This window comes from Halictus rubicundus, chromosome 6, assembly GCF_050948215.1.
Source record: "Halictus rubicundus isolate RS-2024b chromosome 6, iyHalRubi1_principal, whole genome shotgun sequence".
NCBI lineage: Eukaryota > Metazoa > Arthropoda > Insecta > Hymenoptera > Halictidae > Halictus > Halictus rubicundus.
In genome coordinates this window covers 12,589,850-12,611,123 of record NC_135154.1, presented here as the reverse complement: position 1 = coordinate 12,611,123, position 21,274 = coordinate 12,589,850, and the positions used below count along the sequence as shown (strand labels likewise).

The 21,274-nt window shown below is 41.7% G+C and overlaps 3 protein-coding genes and 2 long non-coding RNA genes across 6 annotated transcripts; 3 read left to right on the top strand and 2 right to left on the bottom strand.

The window, feature by feature from the left end:
- Positions 1 to 1,938: 1,938 nt before the first annotated feature.
- On the bottom strand, positions 1,939 to 6,300 carry LOC143355259 (uncharacterized). Its single transcript, XR_013082465.1, has 2 exons — positions 6,180 to 6,300; positions 1,939 to 2,480 (listed from the first exon to the last, which is right to left on the bottom strand). It is a non-coding gene; the product is annotated as an uncharacterized LOC143355259 (long non-coding RNA).
- A 20-nt stretch (positions 6,301 to 6,320) lies between these two features.
- Positions 6,321 to 8,624, top strand: LOC143355254 (actin, clone 205). The gene is made up of 2 exons (XM_076789944.1): positions 6,321 to 6,466; positions 7,329 to 8,624. The coding sequence occupies exon 2, from the start codon at positions 7,350 to 7,352 to the stop codon at positions 8,478 to 8,480; it is 1,131 nt and encodes a 376-aa protein (XP_076646059.1). The 5' UTR covers positions 6,321 to 6,466; positions 7,329 to 7,349; the 3' UTR covers positions 8,481 to 8,624.
- A 93-nt stretch (positions 8,625 to 8,717) lies between these two features.
- Positions 8,718 to 17,931, bottom strand: LOC143355260 (uncharacterized). Of its 2 annotated transcripts, none has more exons than XR_013082466.1 (3): positions 17,034 to 17,931; positions 16,619 to 16,774; positions 8,718 to 9,365 (listed from the first exon to the last, which is right to left on the bottom strand). It is a non-coding gene; the product is annotated as an uncharacterized LOC143355260 (long non-coding RNA). The 2 variants fall into 2 exon arrangements; XR_013082467.1 differs by lacking the exon at positions 8,718 to 9,365 and adding an exon at positions 12,001 to 12,206 and having other exon boundaries at positions 17,034 to 17,883.
- Positions 11,837 to 15,840, top strand: LOC143355255 (actin, clone 205-like). The gene is made up of 2 exons (XM_076789945.1): positions 11,837 to 11,994; positions 14,597 to 15,840. The coding sequence occupies exon 2, from the start codon at positions 14,622 to 14,624 to the stop codon at positions 15,750 to 15,752; it is 1,131 nt and encodes a 376-aa protein (XP_076646060.1). The 5' UTR covers positions 11,837 to 11,994; positions 14,597 to 14,621; the 3' UTR covers positions 15,753 to 15,840.
- Positions 17,932 to 18,338: 407 nt separating the features above from the next.
- LOC143355256 (actin, muscle) lies at positions 18,339 to 21,249 on the top strand. Its single transcript, XM_076789946.1, has 3 exons — positions 18,339 to 18,497; positions 19,834 to 19,981; positions 20,112 to 21,249. Exons 2-3 carry the CDS (start codon positions 19,856 to 19,858, stop codon positions 21,114 to 21,116), a joined length of 1,131 nt encoding a protein of 376 aa, XP_076646061.1. The 5' UTR covers positions 18,339 to 18,497; positions 19,834 to 19,855; the 3' UTR covers positions 21,117 to 21,249.
- Positions 21,250 to 21,274: the final 25 nt, after the last annotated feature.

Here is a 21,274-nt window from a genome sequence, read left to right as displayed (position 1 = left end):
AAGTAGTGTTTTCCCGGCTCTGAACAAACTGGACATTAACCGCGACGGACTCGTTCTGTTGCCTCCATCGTGTTGCATTGCTCTAACAGGTCGAACATTCGTTTTACCTGCGTGAAGCTGTCGACACACCGGAATTTGGCAGTAGTCGATTAACAGATTTTATGCAAATATTTTATGCGAACAAGGGTCCTGGAACGTAGCCAATTTTGTACCACATATGCCGGCACACGAGCGCTCCTTGCGACATCCGTCACCGAGTGTGTTTTGCTTCTTTTAATTATACACACTGTAGCATGTTTGTACTATCTTATCTATTTATGATTATTATCAATTTTAATTGTCTAGACATGATATTCATCGTAACGGTTCTTGTGAAAAACTACTATAATTTGTTTACTTTGACACGCTTGCTGTCCTGTGCATTGTATGCGATTGACAGTTGCAATCAGAATAGACTCTCGTCCCTGAATTTACGCGAATATCCGTTCCACGTGGATTTGATTTACGCGAATGAAAATCGTGTAGATTGAATCTGTCAGTATAAAATGAAAAATATTGGAAATAAAAGTTAGTCAAAATTTTAGAAATACATGTGTACATATTTATATTTAAGTCCCTCGAGACGGCACAGGGGCAAGAGGGGTCCTCGCTCGCACCTAATGGTTAGATTTATGTTAGGTACATGCTTTAGCCAATAATTCAACTAGAATCGAGAGGTCCTGTGGAATGACCCAATCGGATGGCTTACAGCCGCATTCCTGCCGAATTCCTGTCAGAGGACTTCTTGTGAGGCACGCAGAGCAGAGTTGGCAGTAATGAATTATATGAGTATTTAATTACATCTTCAATTACATGAGCAAAAGTGGACTATAATTTCAATAGGAAAACAGTTAAATGGTCCAAAACATAGAAACTAGTGGGTTGAAAGACTCAAGACTTTGTTGACTCGTTAGACTCAATTACAATTACTATAATCGTGTTAAGTAATTGCAATTACTCCTTTCACTTACTATAATTGTAATTGAGGCTCTCAATTACAATTCCTTCTTGAAGCTAAGTAATTGCAATTGCTTGTAATTGAAATTACCTGTAATTTAAGTCTTAGTAATTGAATTCCCTCGTAATTTTAATGTTTTTAATCAAATCGATTATCCGACTCCAACTTTGAAATAAGGGTTATTTTGAAAAGTAATGGTAATCGTAATAAAGTGTAATAAAGTGCCGCGTAAGTTGAGGGACGGGTGTATTGTATAATGTTTATTTAATGTTTATTTAGCGAACGTGTTAACGATATGATTCTACAAGTTTTGCGGAATAACGAAAATTAATTGAATAAAGAAGGATCGATAAGAATTGAAAAGAGTGATGAAAGTTAATCAAGATCTTGCTTTATTTCACGATCAAGTGAGACTCTTAATAGATAAGCCTTTCGAGTATTTTAATTTTGTATAATTCAATGCAGATAAAGTTATTATCAGCGGAAACTGATAAAATAAGCGAAAAACTATACTTATGTATCAGATTATTAACTTGCGGTGGATATGCATGTTTTGGATCCGTTCTCTTAATCAATATTTAAGATCATTAACTGTCACACTCGGTTGATCAGATAAAGAATGCAGAACGACGCGTGACATAGATTTGAGAAATGGTTCGTTGTGGAAGTGTTGTGGAAATTTTTTTGATAATTTCAATCGTAATCAATGATTCCTAATCATGATTAAACTGCGGCTCTTTATGCGAAATAAAAATTTCCTAAGCCAATTGTGGGGAACAGAAGTTATATAAAAATGTATTTTCTCTTTCGATAATTTTAATATCATTCAATAATGTAATGACATGCTTAAATTCGTTTAATGCCCTCACAGATCGCTTAGTAATTGTAATCGCTTGTCATTAATCAGATTACACTGTGTCCAACTCTGCCGAAGCATTTTTGTAGAGCATATGCATAGTATGCTCAAAATTATTGTCAAAAACAATTATTTGATTTTCAGAATCATGTGTAAGACAACCGAAGAATTTCATAAATTTGATTAAGAATTTTATCTGTATGTTTCACCGATTCTTCGTGTTGGTCTTCGCAAAAGTTGAAGGGACGACCACGACCGGGCAGTGTTGTCGAACCTTGGGGAAATATATTGTAATATACATAGATAAGTCCACATTTCTGAAGGCATCTTGCAACTTCTTGTTTTTTTTTGTATATCGTTTATCCCACACTGGATGTTAGCATCAATAATCGCCGCTCGACGGTCACTTTGTTGGGGCCAGTTTTACATTCCTGATCCGTAGAATCGAGTGTCCTTGTTGTTTACACCGTAACGTCCTCCGGCGTCTTTTTCGCCACGTGCTTTCGTATTGTACTTAATTCCACGGGACTATGGCATCATCGACGCTCGCGGTCGCTTCAAGGGCTCTTCTTACGAGAATTGAATAAAAATGTTCATCCGGGACTGCCAGTATCATGGTAACCGTACCTGTTGGGTATAATTTAGAGACGAATTGATAATAACAATCATTTTGTGTCAGTCCATCCATTTGCGTTAAAGTTTATTTAAATTTAAAAAAAATGTAATATCTGTTTTTTAATATTCATTATGCTTTAAAAATAAGTCTATTTAATATAGGCACAGTAATTGGCACCCCCACAGAAATTGGGTCTCTTACCCTATTCACGATTTGAAATAAAATAGACTGGTTATTATTTACTATGGAAATAATATTGTACACGGCATTGACTCGTACAAAGGTAGGACATTGAGTAAATGTAACGCGATTAATTGCTAGAAAGTGGTTTCTCACCTCGCTAGGTGTTTGTTCCTTCACTAGTTATTAGAGCGCAGATGTCAATGCAGACCTAATTCTTAGTGGACTGTTTGAAAAAACTTAGGATTAAACGAAAACTCAATTTCTCATGCAAAAGTATCAATAAGTTTTATTCAAAACCAGAACTGTATTAAAGCATTAGCTCATTTCTATAAATAATATTGTCTTTCTCTCTTCGATACGTTGATCTTTTTTATCTGCGATTTTCTAAATTCTATTATTTTAATTTTATTTTATATTTCCTAAATAAGTTTGATAAAAAAAGTTTGATTAAAAAAGGTATTGAATTATAATATTTTCAATAGGTATTCTACAAGTATGGACACATTGCAATTTGAGAAATAATAAATTTTGCATTCATGTTTTTATAATGAAGACGGTCTCGTGGGCAATGGAATTAAAAAAACCCGTATTCAGTGGAATTCCATGTAGAAAAAAGCAAATAACATTACTATGTCGCAAAAAGTCTCAGGTATTTTGAATTCGTTTTATTGTTGACGCCTGTTTCAGTAACAATGCTATAAACTGGTGTGAAACCTGTTCGAAATGTCTTCGAGATTACCTCTGACTTCTAAATATTGTAACAGGCACCTTCAAAATTAACATACTTTCTTTTACAAGTCGTTTTCTTCGTTTTGGGTGGCCGTTTTTTGCGCGAGAGGAACAGTCGTTGAAACATTTGTTTGAATCGAATAAATCATTATAAAATTAAACACGAAACGCTAGTGAATCTCTTCTTTGTTACAATGAATATACGGAATTACATACCACATTAACATGTTACAAATTCTCATACATGAAATAACAAAAAGAATTTTCTGTATACTTCTAAATTTTAAAATTCATCTAGATTTAATTTAGGCAGATGTTCGTGGTAAATATTTACTGACATTGTTTTAATTGTGTTTATTTTCCACCGGAAACGAAATCATCGGTTTCAATAACTTATCATTCCAATAAAATAAAGTTTATTCATGTATATTGCAAGTATCATTTTCACTAATGACCACGTTATTACGCTCGTTGTTAATTGTGAACATAAGTTACAGCTGTTATAAATTCAGACTCCTTCAGTTGATTTAATCACGGGAAGAGTGCAGCTACAAATTTAGAAGATCCGTTCGTATCTGAAGCAGCGCACTTAAAATAGTGAAAGGATTATTCATTCGCATATTTTTACGTACAATTGATTTTACCAGCCACGGGAGATGTTTTTTGCTGAAATGTCGAGGTCAACATTTTTTTTTTACATTTATTGTACGTAACGAGACGTAAAACAAAATTATTTTAATTAATTTAGAATTATTTGAGAAAAAAGTAATTTTAAAAAAGAATGGCAAATCTACATATCTGACCCTAGTCAATAACTCGACAATGTGTACGGTTATTTTTCGAGTGAATAAATAGTTTGAATCTCAAATTCAATAATATTAATTAATAATTTAAAACTATTATATGAGAAATACAGATTATATTTTCAGTAGAATCCATATACTGTTATCAATTGTATACAAATTGTAGCTTTCATGTCGCACGTAGTGTATGCTGAAGTCGTAAGTGAAATGTGTCCTGTATGTGCCAGACGCAGTGAAATGTATAATCCCAACTAGCAGCACAATAAATTCTAGAAACATATTACCAGAATTCAGCTCTATGCATTCATGTCTGATGCAACAATGTAAACCACAATAAAATCTAAACACATAAGTCGTAACTACTAAACTGCGGATTTTTATGCAAAATGAAAATTGAATTAATTGCAAGCGACAGGGACTATATTTATTTCTTCTGTTTAATCATTTCAATAGATTGAAAGTTGAACAGTATTTTTAAATGCTTTGAATATTTTCACTGTTTTTTATTTTTTTCTATCCAGTAAGTACTACTTTACTAGTAATCACAAATTTACTTTACCCAGTTTATTGTAATTATCAATTTTGTTTATCCGGCGAAACTATTCAGGGCGATACTATGTGCTTGTTATATAAATAATTTTTAAATTGTGCACTGAAATGCGAATAAGCTGCAAAAATCATTATGAGATATAACAGGAAAATATTATAACCACAGTTTATCGGTTTGAAGTTTCTGAACTGAAAGCCACAGAGAACTATAAATACGCTCATTCTTTTATATAATCTAACCGATTTTATGATGATATTAAGGTGAGCTTCCCAATGCAAATAAATGATACTAGAAATATATGAAATCTCAAAAAAAATTAAACAAAGGGAATATTAACCTCATCACTCATTATAACGATGAAAAATCTGAAATAGAAACTTAGCAGTCGGATCTTAGAAACTTAGAATCGCATTAGCAGTCGAAATAATGCGACGAGTTAACGAATAGTTAAACATTTTTAATAAATGATAATGTTCCAAGCCGTTCAACGGAATTTCTATAAAAAAGAAAATTAATGATTTGAGAGACGGAGTCATCTTACATAATGATGCGCCGTGATCCCACACGCATATTTTTGTACATGATATTGGAATGACGAGCATCACAAATTTAACACGATAAACAACTATGCTCTCTATTATTTGCAACGTCCTTCGAACTTCGAAGTTCGAAGCAGAAAAACTTGTAGAAATTATTTAAAAAAAAAAGCTTACCTTTGATCACGATAGTTATTAGTGAATTGTTTTGTTAAGAAAAAACATTTCAGTGAAATCAATGCGAGAATTTTATTAAACTGGTACAATTGAAATGAAGGCTTTATTAACGTACGGTTGATCGAACATTCCGTAACAATAATAGGCACAGTGACAAATTAAAAATGAGTCGGTTCAAGCGCTTCTGACAGTGACTGTGCAAAGTCAGTCGAATTTCGAGTGGTTTGGAAATTTGATCAAGTTATTAACAGACGACTTAAATAACCACAAGAGGAGCGGTCGATTTGTACTAAAAAAAAAAGGTCAATGGGCAAACGCTAAGGACACGTGTAAACACTGTACGATTTTCATCACACCTGTTCTAAAAAAATAAGTCTTTCCCTAATAAAGCAAAACGGGAGGCGGAAAATGATTGGAATTCTGTGAAATTGTACACCTTCGCGTAACGAAGCACCCACGACAATGCGGCTCTCTCGAATTTGACATTGCAAAGCTGACAAGGCACGAAATCGTGTTTTGTAACTATTTAAACACGTGTCCCTCTGAATTACCCGAGCCCTCATTATAAGGGACAGAAAAAAATGGTCCGCAGAATTGTTCGAGAATTGGTAGAACGCGAGAAAAAAAAAACGAAATACCGATAGATCAATGTAAAAACTAATTCTAGCCAAGATTATGTTCTACTTGGGTAAGGTTGGAGAGCCGGTGGGAGGCAGGCAGCATAATTCTCACCGCTGTTCTCGGACGGCCAGGGCCGTCCAAATTCGTATCGCTGTCCACCCTCTACCGAGATTCCGACATCTGGGCTATACTGATTTCCTGGTTCGTAGCATGTCTGATCCGCAGACATCATCGCGCGGAGCTTTTGCGTGGGCAGAGGTGCTGGCCAGCCCTGGAGGCGTCCCGCGTGCCCATCTTCGGTAGCGTCGCGTACGCTGCGGATGTTATATCTGGCGTCGCGACGCCTTCGAGGCTCAGCCGCGCCTCAGCCGCCCGTCGATTCACAACTCACCCCCACGGTTAGTAATTCTACCGAAAGTCTTCCACGTTCTCTTTCCTTTCATTTCGTCAGGTACTCGAAGAGATTCTGGTGTGTAGTGTACAGCACGATCCGCCGGGTTGATCTGTGCTTTTTGTGGTGACCAAAGTGTTCCTAGCAGATCGATTAATAGGATTTCGAAAATTAGTACGCGGGAATAGGTGCGGGGATCCATTCTCAGAAGTTCAGTGCGAGAAGTTCTAAACCCTCTGCGGGCAACCCGAGTCGTTCATATCTGGAGCGAAATTTTGCTTATTTCAATATTTAGTTGTTCCCATTTAAACATTTGACGTTCCAACGACTATATGTTCAATTAGGGACTTCGATACGTATTCCAGATTTTTTTTTAGATTTCTTGATTGCCTAGAACAGTAACAAAATTAGTCCCTAACACAAATGACCCAGCTTGCCCGCTGGGAGGTGCAAAAAATACGTTTGCAAACGGGAGGTTATAAATCGTCGGTCGAGTAGCGAAATTTTGTGGTTCGATATTTTCGAAATCTTAGGGACGCTTTATAGTGAAAAATTTACTGCGAAAGATCAAAATTAAACAATCGAGTCGATCTAAACTGTTTTGAAACTTTGACAAATTATTTACATTTCAATGTCGAAAATGAAACGATAGTTTTAAGAGGAGGTAGCAGTAGATTCTGTAAAACAGCGGAACAAAATCAATTTTGTTTAACTCAAAATTCTACTTTCATAAAAACATTATTAGATGATCAGTAGATATTGAAAAGTGGAGGCACCTGAAAGTTCATTGAATGTAGATACTGAAATAGACAACATACGCTTTGCATGCTTGTACAGGATTAATTACTCAACCAAATTTTTCATTTTAGAGACACTAAAAAAGCAGCAACATGTGCGACGACGAAGTAGCAGCCCTTGTTGTCGACAATGGATCCGGTATGTGCAAGGCCGGTTTCGCCGGAGACGACGCTCCCCGCGCCGTCTTCCCCTCGATCGTTGGTCGCCCCCGTCATCAGGGTGTGATGGTCGGTATGGGACAAAAGGACAGCTATGTCGGTGACGAAGCCCAGAGCAAGAGAGGTATCCTCACCCTGAAATACCCGATCGAGCACGGAATCATCACCAACTGGGATGACATGGAGAAGATCTGGCACCACACCTTCTACAACGAATTGCGTGTTGCCCCCGAGGAACACCCTGTCCTCCTCACCGAGGCCCCCCTGAACCCAAAGGCTAACCGTGAAAAGATGACCCAGATCATGTTCGAAACGTTCAACAGCCCGGCCATGTACGTCGCCATCCAGGCCGTTCTGTCCCTGTACGCTTCCGGTCGTACCACCGGTATCGTCTTGGACTCCGGAGACGGTGTCTCTCACACCGTACCCATCTACGAAGGTTACGCCCTTCCCCATGCCATCCTCCGTTTGGACTTGGCCGGTCGCGACTTGACCGACTACCTCATGAAGATCCTGACCGAGAGAGGCTACAGCTTCACCACCACGGCTGAGCGTGAAATTGTCCGCGACATCAAGGAGAAACTTTGCTATGTCGCCCTGGACTTCGAACAGGAAATGGCCACCGCCGCCGCCAGCACCTCCCTCGAGAAGAGCTACGAGTTGCCCGATGGACAGGTCATCACCATCGGTAACGAGAGGTTCCGTTGCCCCGAGGCTCTCTTCCAGCCGTCCTTCTTGGGTATGGAATCCTGCGGTATCCACGAGACCGTGTACAACTCCATCATGAAGTGCGACGTCGACATCCGTAAGGACTTGTACGCCAACAACGTACTCTCCGGTGGTACCACCATGTACCCTGGTATTGCCGACCGTATGCAGAAGGAAATCACCGCCCTTGCCCCCTCGACCATCAAGATCAAGATCATCGCTCCCCCCGAGAGGAAATACTCCGTATGGATCGGTGGATCCATCCTGGCCTCCCTGTCCACCTTCCAACAGATGTGGATCTCCAAGCAGGAATACGACGAGTCTGGCCCTGGCATTGTCCACCGCAAGTGCTTCTAAGCATGTCGTCGTCACATCATCGACGTCGCACGTACACCGAACAACCTTCAGTCGATGTCAAGCTGATCGGACATATAATCTGTTCGATTATCTTGAACGGATACAATGCTGCAGTAAAACAACTTTATCGAAATATCGCAGAACTTGGATCATCATCAGATCTCATCGAATCTTTATCGTCGTGGCCATGTAACGTCGTCCCGCAGGGTACGACCGCCTGGCTGATCATACTGTCGATCTCGTAACTCTCGATCGAGTTACGAAGATCGCTCTTTCATATGTCACTTCATCACGACCGAGGAAGTCGGCGAAGGTGTTAGGTCGGTTCTCGATACACAGGCTAACTCGTCGAAGGCCATTCCTTCTTCAGTATCGGAAATAAAATGTCGTTTACGATACGTTGTCGGCTGACCGCTGCCAAATGCATCTTTCGAGCAAGAAAGGGACATTATGGGCATACGCGAAGAAAAACAGGATCTTCGACAGGATTGGACCAACCTCGAGGAAAGCTGTCTCTATTACTGTTATGCGAGATCCCTACGCCTCCAACAAGAAATTACTTAAACTTATTATATGATACTTAGCCTGCTAATTGAAGCAAACTCACCATCAATATACTTCTACTTTAATTTATTTTGTAAATATTATACACTATATATTGCTATATTGTTATACGATATCAATCTCAAATTAAATACATACACGTTGTCTCATACCATTGTTTGCGTCCTTCAAGCACCACTGTCTTAAGTCATCCAATACTATACCTGATATCTTAGCTTTAGAAGATACAACTAGACCGAAAAGGACCGTCGCAGTCACTTTCGATGAACTCTTCCTCTCTTTCTCTCTCTGTCTGTCTTGTTGTGTTTTCCGGAGATATATCTGCAACATACGTAACAATGGAGAAACTTCAGAACCGTATTAGTTTAACGTTAATGCACACTTTTGCTCTCTAATTAACATCTTTCTACGATACACATATATTGATCATAGTCGCAAGAACATACACGATCGTTTCTTTCACCATATCGATTTTAATTTTAAAGAAGCATTATGGAAGACATATGTTTGTAAATTTCTACACACGTGTGCAGACAGATTTAAACAAGAAAAGATTACTATTATCTTCGAGATGCTCAAGTCCCTGACACTTTCCCCGCAGGCAGCGGCGAAAAACCGAAGTTGTTTTAAAATAACTATTGTTGTGGCTTCGCGGCAGCCGACGACCTTGGCCTAATATGCCTAATCTGCTTCTGGACGACTCCCTTTCGTATATATTTTTTCTGGCCCCCGCGGAACACTTCCTAAAAAAAGCTCGTTTGTATTTTCCAACAGGCCGATCTATGGCGTCGGTACTTTCAGGGACTTCGTGATCACTCGACGGGGATTATTTCACTGCATTCTTCGAGGAGCTTTTCCGTCGATAAGGGGACGCCGGAACGCGGGATTGGCCGATAAAAGAGCCGCGGATTCTGCGATTTATTTTCGTCCCTGCGCGTAATCTCGAAATATTCCTCCTGCCCTGATATCTGGTAGAAAAAGGCGAATGCGTATCATGCAAGAGTCAAGCTTCGCCCCGCGCCGCGGTAGCCGCCGAACTAAAATTGACCCAGCCATTAAACAGACTTTAAACGCCTTTAAAGGTGAAGTGGAGCCGCAATAGCAACAGCACCAGTTGTCATAGCTGCCACAGATGATACAACGGACAAACATTCTTCAGTTAACCGCACCCGTTTGTGTAAATTCATATTTTTACCGTCGACTATTGCGATTCTAGCATCTACAATGGCTCCTGCGCGAAACTGGAGTGAAATAGAAAATTATTTTCTCCATTAATATGTTTAACAGGTGGAAAATAATATAACAGTATTTTCAAATTCTTCTCACTTCTTTACTGTTTTAAATTACATCTACTCATTTTTGTCATGATTGCATAAAATCCGCTTTTTGGAAATTTATATCGATCTTGCGTAGGTATTTCAGTATGTAAAAATAGCGATAACCGTGCTATTATATTAAGATTGAATTTACGTTAAGAATTATAATACATTTTTCCTCTGTAATATTTCTCCATAAGTTGCGCATCTAAAGAAGTGAAAACTATCGTTACAAGTAGTCTTACGATTGTTAATTACAATTCAATGTATGTATCACTTGTACGAAAGACAGTATTCTATCTGAAAATTGTACACACGTACATACAAATAAAAGAATAATAAAATAAAATAATAAGTTTATAATTTCATATATGCATTCTTACGCCTGTTTAAGGTATCAAAATATTCTCCATATAAAATGGAATTTCTCTCTCTCTCTCAAATGCATGAAACACGTTCAAGGAAAGTTCTATTTGGACACGGAAAGTGTTACAGCAAAACTAATTGGAATCTTGTAGGCGCATCATTTCCCTAGAAGCGTAGCGCAACTAGCTCCGACACTTCTCCAACAAGACAACGACAGAGGTCCGAAAATCCACTTCCGTAATAAAGCAAAACGACCGTTAACTTTGTACCAGTAATATCCACTCTCGTTATAATCTCCAGAGACCGCGAAGAGGGAAAGGGACCGAGAGGCAACGGGCTAACGGCATACCGTGGAACGGTCCCTGTTCACCTGTGCTAATCACGATGATAAATCTTCCAGCTTGCGAACGCAACGGCTGACTTAAATCACGTATTTTTAAATGATCCCCTCAATTTTGACACAGACATTATCCGTTCCTGCTAACAGATTTAGAACCTTCACTTTTAGCCGATAGAAGACAGATTTGATCGTGCACCGAGCTCTATCAAGAATGGTCCCGGACTACCACACCTGCGAACGACAATTATCGCACCTTTTTCTGACAAATGGACTCGGTCCGATGCCAATCCTTTTCGCACGCATACACACACGCAACAAGTAGATCCACGTATTGCCGTTGTTCGCGCGAACTCCACCCCAAAACAGGCGAATGAGCGCGAAATCCGTGGCGAAGAAACAAACGTTACAGTAAACGTAAACCTTCCCTTCGTGTTTCGCGAGCTCATATCCGTTTTAACCCTTTCGAGACGGATATATGTGTCCCAACAGTCTCGAAAGGGTTAAGTAATGCAAATCTACGCTACGCAATAGAGCAAATGACTCGGTGAGGAAGACGTCGGTCTACGCGGGTTTTCCCGGAGTCGTAAATGCTAGAATCGAGTTTACGAGAGAGTATTTCGACCGAACCTCCCTCTGGAGCGAGGAAAAGGGGTGCGGGAGTCCGGAGAATCCACGAAAAGTCAGAAAACTATAAGGGGAAACGGTTGTAGAATGTTTTCACAGCGAGACGCAGTTCCCTCGGCCCGCGTTAGGGCCTGGGGGCCGCCTAGTTCGGCGAGCGTCGCGACGCCACACGAGGCAAGCCTTTTTCGTGCCTGTCGGGCAAGCACCATCGCGCGAGAATGCGGGGGCGTCCTGACGAGAGCATATATTCGACGTCGCGACGCTCCCCAAGCACAGACGGCACTCCAACTCTGTCCCGTGCACGGTACGTAGAAACTGCTCTCTGGAACGGTATATTACATCTCTTTGGATACTATCGGCTACTTCCTGAACCCTCGACGCTGTCGACGATACACGCTCGTACTCGATCGGTCCTCTTCGTTGAACGCTTTTCGATCATTTCGTTCAAGCGAACCGTAACTCCCCGGGCGCTCGCTTTTTAAGGGAGTCGTCGGGTTTCCTTCCGGTTTATCGCATCTGAAATAGCACCAAGGGTTCATTTTAATAGTGTTCGATACTCGAGTGATACGCTGATTGCCTACGAGTGATTGTACATGTTCCATTTCTTCGTTATAATTAGACTCCGGATCTTTATGCGATGTAACACTCTTCGAGGATAGCCTAATACGAGACTTGTCTCTTAATAATTTTAATCGAAAACAAGGTGACAGTATCCTTAAATTATTCTGATATTTCCAGTGTTTTTTCATTTCTTTCTTCCATAAACGCGCATCAAATCCGCAGTCTAATCGTAACTAATGAACGCATTCGGATCTCAGAATTTTTAAACCTAATTTTCAGTATGATATATTTCACTTTTTGTCAATAACATTTCGATTGTATATTGTTGATAGCATTTGATCTTACGGAATGAATTCAGTCGGAAATATTTGATACGTTAGATAGGCTAGTATGTTTGATATTTTTTATCACACTAAAGCACAAATGTAAAGCTTCGTTTATCTTTTCACTATATTTCAGATAGTCAGGTAAACTGAAAGTGAAGGGAATCTGCAGTCTAATAATTTTTCAATTTAATTTTCGTAGCAGTGTCTCGAATTGACATTGGACTTGCCTGAAATAATATTGACAATGAATTGTATTAATTCGAGTACCTTCAATTTCTTGTTAAGTCAATTAAATCTGTTTTTCCATCAATAGAATACAGCAAGTACGTATTCGGATTGTATCCGACAGTATCCACAAATCTTGTTTTCCTCCATGAAAATAATCTATTCTATTACATTTTAATTTCAATATTTTATGTGAACTTAAAAAATACTTTGATATTGTACCAACATTTTTAAGCATTTTCATGCAAAATAACGCTTCGTATCGTAATGAAAAAGGTCTAATTAAATGCAAAAATCAGTACACTATCCTGCACAGAAAACTTGCAAATTCATAATACACAAATAATCTGTCACTAGACTGTGGATCTTTGTGCAAAATAAAAATTGTTTGCGTCAATTGCAAGGAACAGAATTTTAATAAGCTGAAACTAACAAATCGGTATTCTTAAATTCTTTTGATCTGTCTCTGATCTATCTATCATTAGCCACAAGACGCGTCACAAATAGCGAAATGGTAAAAAGTTATTTTGGCAGTAATAAAATTATTTTCAATAATACCTATCCTACATAAAATTCGATATATCACACTCCAAGCCTCGGTTGATCAACATAGTAGCCAATTCTTGATTCACAACGCTTTGGTAGAGATTTATGAGACAGTAGTGTAGCAATCCAAGAAATTCTAACCGCTCGGCTATTTCTAACTTTCCAACAAACCCCTCGCAGATTATATTCACAGCGAATAAAGAGTATAACGTTCTTGAACAACGAAAGTTTTCAGTTTCCCCGGTGAATAAATAGTTTTCTGTCCAAGGATATCTGTTTTCGTTAATTTGACGAGATTCTACTAACAGAACTAATCACCAAAGCTAGAAATACGCGCGCACGAGGCGAATGGCCGGCCCTATCATCGTGTTTAGACATATTCGAGGTCTTTGCCCGTGTGCGAGGCTCGTCCTTTTGTGAGCACAGCATAATTTTGGCACGCGCGGGCCTCGTCGTTATGCTTTATCCTCGTGAACCGAGCACAGCCGCGGCGAACGAAGACGGTGGTGCCCACCATAATCGTCGCTTGCACTTATTAGGGATCGTCCGTCGGTCGTACGTCTAAAGTTAGCGTCGCGGCGCACCGAAATAGTGCTGCGACGCCGGGACCGCTTGCCTATCGTTTTATAGGCAACTGGGTCAATTCTGGCGAGCGTCGACGCTTTTCGTGAAAATCTCACCGAATCTTCCGAGAGCCTCTCCGCTTCGACATAATCATTTATTTTTTCTCCGTTTGCGAAATTCATTTTTATCTCGCGGTGATACTTGAAGACGCAAATACCGACTGTTTCGCTGGACATTCTTTCTGGGCCATTCTTTTTCCTTTTTAATTCACGTAAATAAAATTCAACGATTCTACGGATATTTATATCTCGTTTTCAGTCAGTGCGATCTTTTTCGACAATTTTATATTAGTTTTTCTTCACGCGTTAATACTGGCCGGGCTTGATTCTCCTCAAGTCTTTCTGTTTATTTGGATTCATCATTTCCTTCAACCGATTTTTGCTATAAATTTTTTGACAAGAACCTACATACGACAAATCTAGTGCTCACCGCCGCGAGTCTTTGTTTCATTTGTTTTGCGAGACGTAGATTAATCTATCCACACACTTAGCATCTCTGACCCTGACATCGACAGGTAGCTAGCTTACCAAGTGCAACGTTGCGACGATTATGCGTATCAATACTTTGAATGTTTAAAAGAGAACAAGAACGAGGAACCAAGAAAGGCCGCGATTTTTGTTACAGAGACTAAAAACGAAGAAGAAACAAAATGTGTGACGACGAAGTAGCAGCCCTTGTTGTCGACAATGGATCCGGTATGTGCAAGGCCGGTTTCGCCGGAGACGACGCTCCCCGCGCCGTCTTCCCCTCGATCGTCGGTCGCCCCCGTCATCAGGGTGTGATGGTCGGTATGGGACAAAAAGACAGCTATGTCGGTGACGAAGCCCAGAGCAAGAGAGGTATCCTCACCCTGAAATACCCGATCGAGCACGGTATCATCACCAACTGGGATGATATGGAGAAGATCTGGCACCACACCTTCTACAACGAATTGCGTGTTGCCCCCGAGGAACACCCTGTCCTCCTCACCGAGGCCCCCCTGAACCCAAAGGCTAACCGTGAAAAGATGACCCAGATCATGTTCGAAACGTTCAACAGCCCGGCCATGTACGTCGCCATCCAGGCCGTTCTGTCCCTGTACGCTTCCGGTCGTACCACCGGTATCGTCTTGGACTCCGGAGACGGTGTCTCTCACACCGTACCCATCTACGAAGGTTACGCCCTTCCCCATGCCATCCTCCGTTTGGACTTGGCCGGTCGCGACTTGACCGACTACCTGATGAAGATCCTGACCGAGAGAGGCTACAGCTTCACCACCACGGCTGAGCGTGAAATTGTCCGCGACATCAAGGAGAAACTTTGCTATGTCGCCCTGGACTTCGAACAGGAAATGGCCACCGCCGCCGCCAGCACCTCCCTCGAGAAGAGCTACGAGTTGCCCGATGGACAGGTCATCACCATCGGTAACGAGAGGTTCCGTTGCCCCGAGGCTCTCTTCCAGCCATCCTTCTTGGGTATGGAATCCTGCGGTATCCACGAGACCGTGTACAACTCCATCATGAAGTGCGACGTCGACATCCGTAAGGACTTGTACGCCAACAACGTACTCTCCGGTGGTACCACCATGTACCCTGGTATTGCCGACCGTATGCAGAAGGAAATCACCGCCCTTGCCCCCTCGACCATCAAGATCAAGATCATCGCTCCCCCCGAGAGGAAATACTCCGTATGGATCGGTGGATCTATCCTGGCCTCCCTGTCCACCTTCCAACAGATGTGGATCTCCAAGCAAGAATACGACGAGTCTGGCCCTGGCATCGTTCACCGCAAGTGCTTCTAAGCAGTTATGCTCGATTCAAATTATTATTACTATCGATATTGTTATTGCTACACCTTTTCCCAAAATGTACCGTTCACTGCCGCACCGCTTCGTCTAATTTTATCTCCGTTAGTTTAATCCTATCGGTATTGTTTCTACGTGGCGGTGAGATTTTTTCCGGCGAACATCGTCCGAACATATACGTCATCTTTTGTATATAAGTTTACATCTACGGAATAAATCAGTCTTATATTCTTACAACGAATCAAATCGTAGCTGTTCATTTAACGATCCCCTGAACAAAGGCGTTTTCGTAGTAATATCAGACCGTTAGTACGCTAGCTTTCAATTGAATTAGAAGAACGTTGTCAAAATTCTAATTAGCTTTTCTAGTTAAAACGGTACTCAGCCACTCCATTATAGTTAACGCAGCATCGCGTTCACTCGGCAATCCTGCCGGGTTTTAACATAGGCAAAAAAAGAAAAACAATAGTTCTGCCGGGTCCGTCCGGAACGTGTTAAAATACACCGTAACAAAGGACGGGATTGATATTTTCTCGTTAATACCATTTTCTCGTAATTCGAAATGGTGAACAGTCAGGGCGAATTCGATCAGTGTCGAAAACACCGGTGAGAGTTTCGCTAACTAAAGATGCAACAAATAAAAAGAAAAAACAATTGGACAGTACAAGGGGATCAAGGATTCAGGATATTAAAAAACATTTTCTAAGAAAATGTCGTTTATTAAGTATCTCGTATAAAAATCTAGCGGCACTAGTGTCTACCTAGAGACAAGAAATATTTTGGGAGGGGTAGTAATATACATCATCTACCATGCATGGGCTGAATCATACGAGGGAAGAACTGATTGCTTCTATTAAAATTACCAGGAGTATCCGATCGGACTTCTTTACGTAATCTTTGTTGCCAATTAATCGAAGACAGATGCACGTTCATCCAGGAACACGGTCATGCGAATCCCTGGCTCTTCCCCTTCGATGCGGTCCATGTTTCAAACGCTTCGCTCATTTCTGCCGATGTACCTGTAAAATTTTTGATCATTTCAATCTCTCTTACTTAACCCTCGAGCTTAAGTATCGAACCTTCGACAAATATATATCGCAGACGTCCGCTATTCTCAACTAAGAAACTACCCTTATACATACTAATCAGAATCACCTGATCATGTCCAACAGTATACTGTTCAAGAACAAAAGATTCAACGTTAGGGCTTGTTTGTATCGTTTACTCGATTGATTACATGATAGTTAACAGCGTGATGGTTTATATAGTCGTATCTACCTTTCATTAAGTATCGAGATCCCTCGCAGACTTGGACGTGGCGAAAGTGAATCACCTCATATTGTTCTGCCGTTGGTCATGTTCGTGGCACGATCACCAAAGTCAGCGAAACTCTTACTCAATCGGCCGAATCCACCACCGCGTCGAAGAGATTGCGTGTAGACGTCTCCGCGGTAACAAATACGCGCCGCGCCGTTTCAGGGTTGAAACTCGGCAATGCGAATCTGCGAACAGTTCGAAGCGGTTCCACAGTCGAACCTTGCAAAAAGGTGGAGGGGATCGGCGGTGGCTCGAGCTCCGTTGTCGCCCCGTGCATTCCCAATTATAGAAAGCAGCCTAATCACCCAATAATTCGGCTCTATATACTTTTCATCGACTAATTGACCAAGAATCTCCGATGACGGTGAGCGCGAGCGCGCGCGCGCGCTGCTGCTAATCGCAACCCTGCAACATTGAAAATATCGCCACGCCATGCACACAATGCCGATTATTATTGTTGGCACGCAGACCGTGCAAATTTTAACTCATGCGTGAATGAGCGATCCGGAATGGATCGTTTTGTCTTTCTAATGACATCGTAATAAATTTAATACGACACGGAATGGGGTCGCAAAAGATAAATGGTTGTGTCATCAAATTCGGATAATGCGACTTATTGATTTACGTTCAGTTACATCGGCTGAGTCGGCGTGTATAAGATTGAATTTCGTTTTTGTTATTCTAACTAGAATTGTTATAACGATTACACTTCTAACGATCTACGAGCTATGGAAACTGTCTAGAAACATTTTTTTATTAGACATTCCAGTTCACAAGGTACTAGACTTTTACAAATAGAGATGTAATTAAGACAATCATACTGAGCAGTAAAAATTGATCGAGTACGTATACTAAATATCACACGATAATTTTTCGAATGGACTCGTCCGATTGCTTACGAGAGACCTTCGTAGCCTTTTCTTCGATTTCAGATTAATTAAATTAAACCCGGGTCTTGATATCGGTATGGATGTTTGGTATGATGCACTGGTGTGTCATAGCGAACGTTACGTATCTATGCGGATAGAACGTAGTTGTTATCAATGAATAATCGATATGCTCGGTGATATATCGAGTGCCCTTCGACCCTCGGTTATTAGCACCCAACGGCAGCCGGCCCTGGCGCGTGACGAGTCCTTATTTGGATTGGGGGGCCGTCGGCTGCCGCCTCGTCGCGACGCACGGCGTCTCTCCCTCTCGGCGTCGCTGTTAGGGCGACTAAGGACTAGGCGGTGGCGGCGGGCTGAGACGAGTGTTAATGCACGATAGATTTCCATCTAAGGGGCGGATCGCTATTTTCGGCTGCGAACCGATATGGATAAAGGGACCCCACAGAGCCGGCACTGTGCCACTCGCCGCTCTCGGTCTCTTGCACGACGTACGCCCAAAGCGACCGTTGCCGATTTTTCGACTCGTCAGTGAACGGTAAATGAGATTTTCTCGAGTGACTTCTATTTTCCAAGACAATTCCAAAGCACCGTGCAAGTGAGGCACCGGCAAGTTGCCTTCGGGATTGTGCTCCTCGGTCCTCGCGATCTATCATTCCGATCGATACCGCCGCGGACATAGTGGATTTCCGTCGGAGGCTCCGCGATTTGTGCGATTTATTAACCCTCTTTCGAGTGATCCCGCGGCGGAAATCGATGCCAACCTTGTCCCAGGCTGCACGAGGACCGAGCACAGTCGATCGCTTCAAGATATCGTTGCTTGAGCTTGCATGTCCGCGGATTATTGTGAAGTGATGTTCCGCGAATTGTGATTTTAACATTTGTGCCGCACGCTGTTGACACCGTCGATCCGATTCGACGCGTATCTTACAATTAACTGATAACTTCTTCTTCTTCTTCTTCTTCTACCTGAGATAGTAACAGTGAACGCAATTCCTTGATAGAAGAATGCTGATTACTGTCGATATCGGTTTTTCTTTTTGTGATTCATACCTAGCTGCTTGTCCCAAACGATCCATTCTATCGTAGTTTGATCTTCAAATCGTTTACGTTCCTCGTAATTAAAATTATTTACAGTACCGAGGAAGTTTTATCTGTTATTTGAAATGAACATTTTAATATAACAATTTCTTTATCAGTATTGTACTACTAATTATTTTTCATTTGTTCCCTTTAGAATAATTTGCTTCCGCAGTAATTAAAATTATTTACAGTATCGAAGAAACTATATTATCGTTTCTTACTTGATCTGCTGTTTAAAACTAGCATTTTATTCTGTTACGAAATTCAATATTAATTTCGATCTATCAGCAGTAAAAACTTTCCTATCGCTTGACCGAGACACGCGCTGCGCCTTGTGTCAAAGTCGAGCGATGATCCTTAATAATAATTAATTATCTTAATTAATAATCACATATCTATCCTTGTCTATCCTTCTGCTGATCCAAGGCTGACACCGATCAGCTGTTGTCACTGCGCTCCAGCCATTGGATCTATGTATTATTATTATTTTATCTAAAATTTGAAATCACCTGTGCTTTCAGAAATTCCCCTCTATTCGTCTTAATTGTACCTTGTCTGCCCATTTCTGCTAAATTTCTGTACGCATCGATCTTATTGCATTAAAATAGAGCGTGGTTGCGTAAATCCAGCACTTGAGAATTTCAGCTTAGTTCCCACTACAGTATAATCATTTGTTTGTGTCTCTTAATTTTTGATACTGAATCACCCTTATTTAATGCTAATGTAACCCCGTAATTAATATTCATATTACAAGAGAATACAATCTTACGTAATTTGTTTCACTCTTGCAGAAAGTAACTAAAACCAGCCAAGATGTGTGATGATGATGTTGCGGCACTAGTCGTGGACAATGGGTCCGGTATGTGCAAGGCGGGATTCGCTGGAGATGACGCACCTCGTGCTGTCTTCCCCAGCATTGTCGGCCGCCCGCGTCATCAGGTTAGTTACAATTCAAATTTGACTGTTACTCAGGAAATAAAATTGATTAGAGAACGCTAAGAATCTCTCGAAACAAGTCAATCAAACAGCTAAGTGAACAATTTGACTAAGTCTTTCCGTTCCTTTCCAGGGTGTGATGGTCGGTATGGGTCAAAAAGACAGCTACGTAGGGGACGAGGCGCAGAGTAAAAGAGGTATACTTACCTTAAAGTATCCTATAGAACACGGTATAATCACCAATTGGGATGACATGGAGAAGATCTGGCATCACACCTTCTACAACGAATTGCGTGTTGCCCCCGAGGAACACCCTGTCCTCCTCACCGAGGCCCCCCTGAACCCAAAGGCTAACCGTGAAAAGATGACCCAGATCATGTTCGAAACGTTCAACAGCCCGGCCATGTACGTCGCCATCCAGGCCGTTCTGTCCCTGTACGCTTCCGGTCGTACCACCGGTATCGTCTTGGACTCCGGAGACGGTGTCTCTCACACCGTACCCATCTACGAAGGTTACGCCCTTCCCCATGCCATCCTCCGTTTGGACTTGGCCGGTCGCGACTTGACCGACTACCTGATGAAGATCCTGACCGAGAGAGGCTACAGCTTCACCACCACGGCTGAGCGTGAAATTGTCCGCGACATCAAGGAGAAACTTTGCTATGTCGCCCTGGACTTCGAACAGGAAATGGCCACCGCCGCCGCCAGCACCTCCCTCGAGAAGAGCTACGAGTTGCCCGATGGACAGGTCATCACCATCGGTAACGAGAGGTTCCGTTGTCCCGAGGCTCTCTTCCAGCCATCCTTCTTGGGTATGGAATCCTGCGGTATCCACGAGACCGTGTACAACTCCATCATGAAGTGCGACGTCGACATCCGTAAGGACCTGTACGCCAACACTGTACTCTCCGGTGGTACCACCATGTACCCCGGTATCGCCGATCGTATGCAGAAGGAAATCACTGCCCTCGCCCCCTCGACCATCAAGATCAAGATCATCGCTCCCCCCGAGAGGAAGTACTCCGTATGGATCGGTGGATCCATCCTGGCTTCGTTGTCCACTTTCCAACAGATGTGGATCTCCAAGCAAGAGTACGACGAGTCCGGTCCCGGTATCGTACACCGCAAGTGCTTCTAAGGTGTCGCACCGGGCTCTGGGATTCACGATTATATCACCTGCTTTCTTTTCTTTTTTTTTTCTATTGGTGCTCGGCGGTTTTCGAGCTACGGTCTCCATTGATGCTGGCGTACCGAGGTTACAGAGAAGAAGGAGAGAAGAAGGTAGAATCGGGGGAA

Excerpts from the sequence above, each read along its gene's own strand:
- LOC143355255 (XM_076789945.1), top strand. The coding sequence starts at position 14,622 with ATGTGTGACGACGAAGTAGCAGCCCTTGTTGTCGACAATGGATCCGGT.
- LOC143355256 (XM_076789946.1), top strand. The coding sequence starts at position 19,856 with ATGTGTGATGATGATGTTGCGGCACTAGTCGTGGACAATGGGTCCGGT. Across the intron at positions 19,982-20,111 it reads TCGGCCGCCCGCGTCATCAG|GGTGTGATGGTCGGTATGGG; the intron begins GTTAGTTACAAT and ends GTTCCTTTCCAG.
- LOC143355254 (XM_076789944.1), top strand. The coding sequence starts at position 7,350 with ATGTGCGACGACGAAGTAGCAGCCCTTGTTGTCGACAATGGATCCGGT.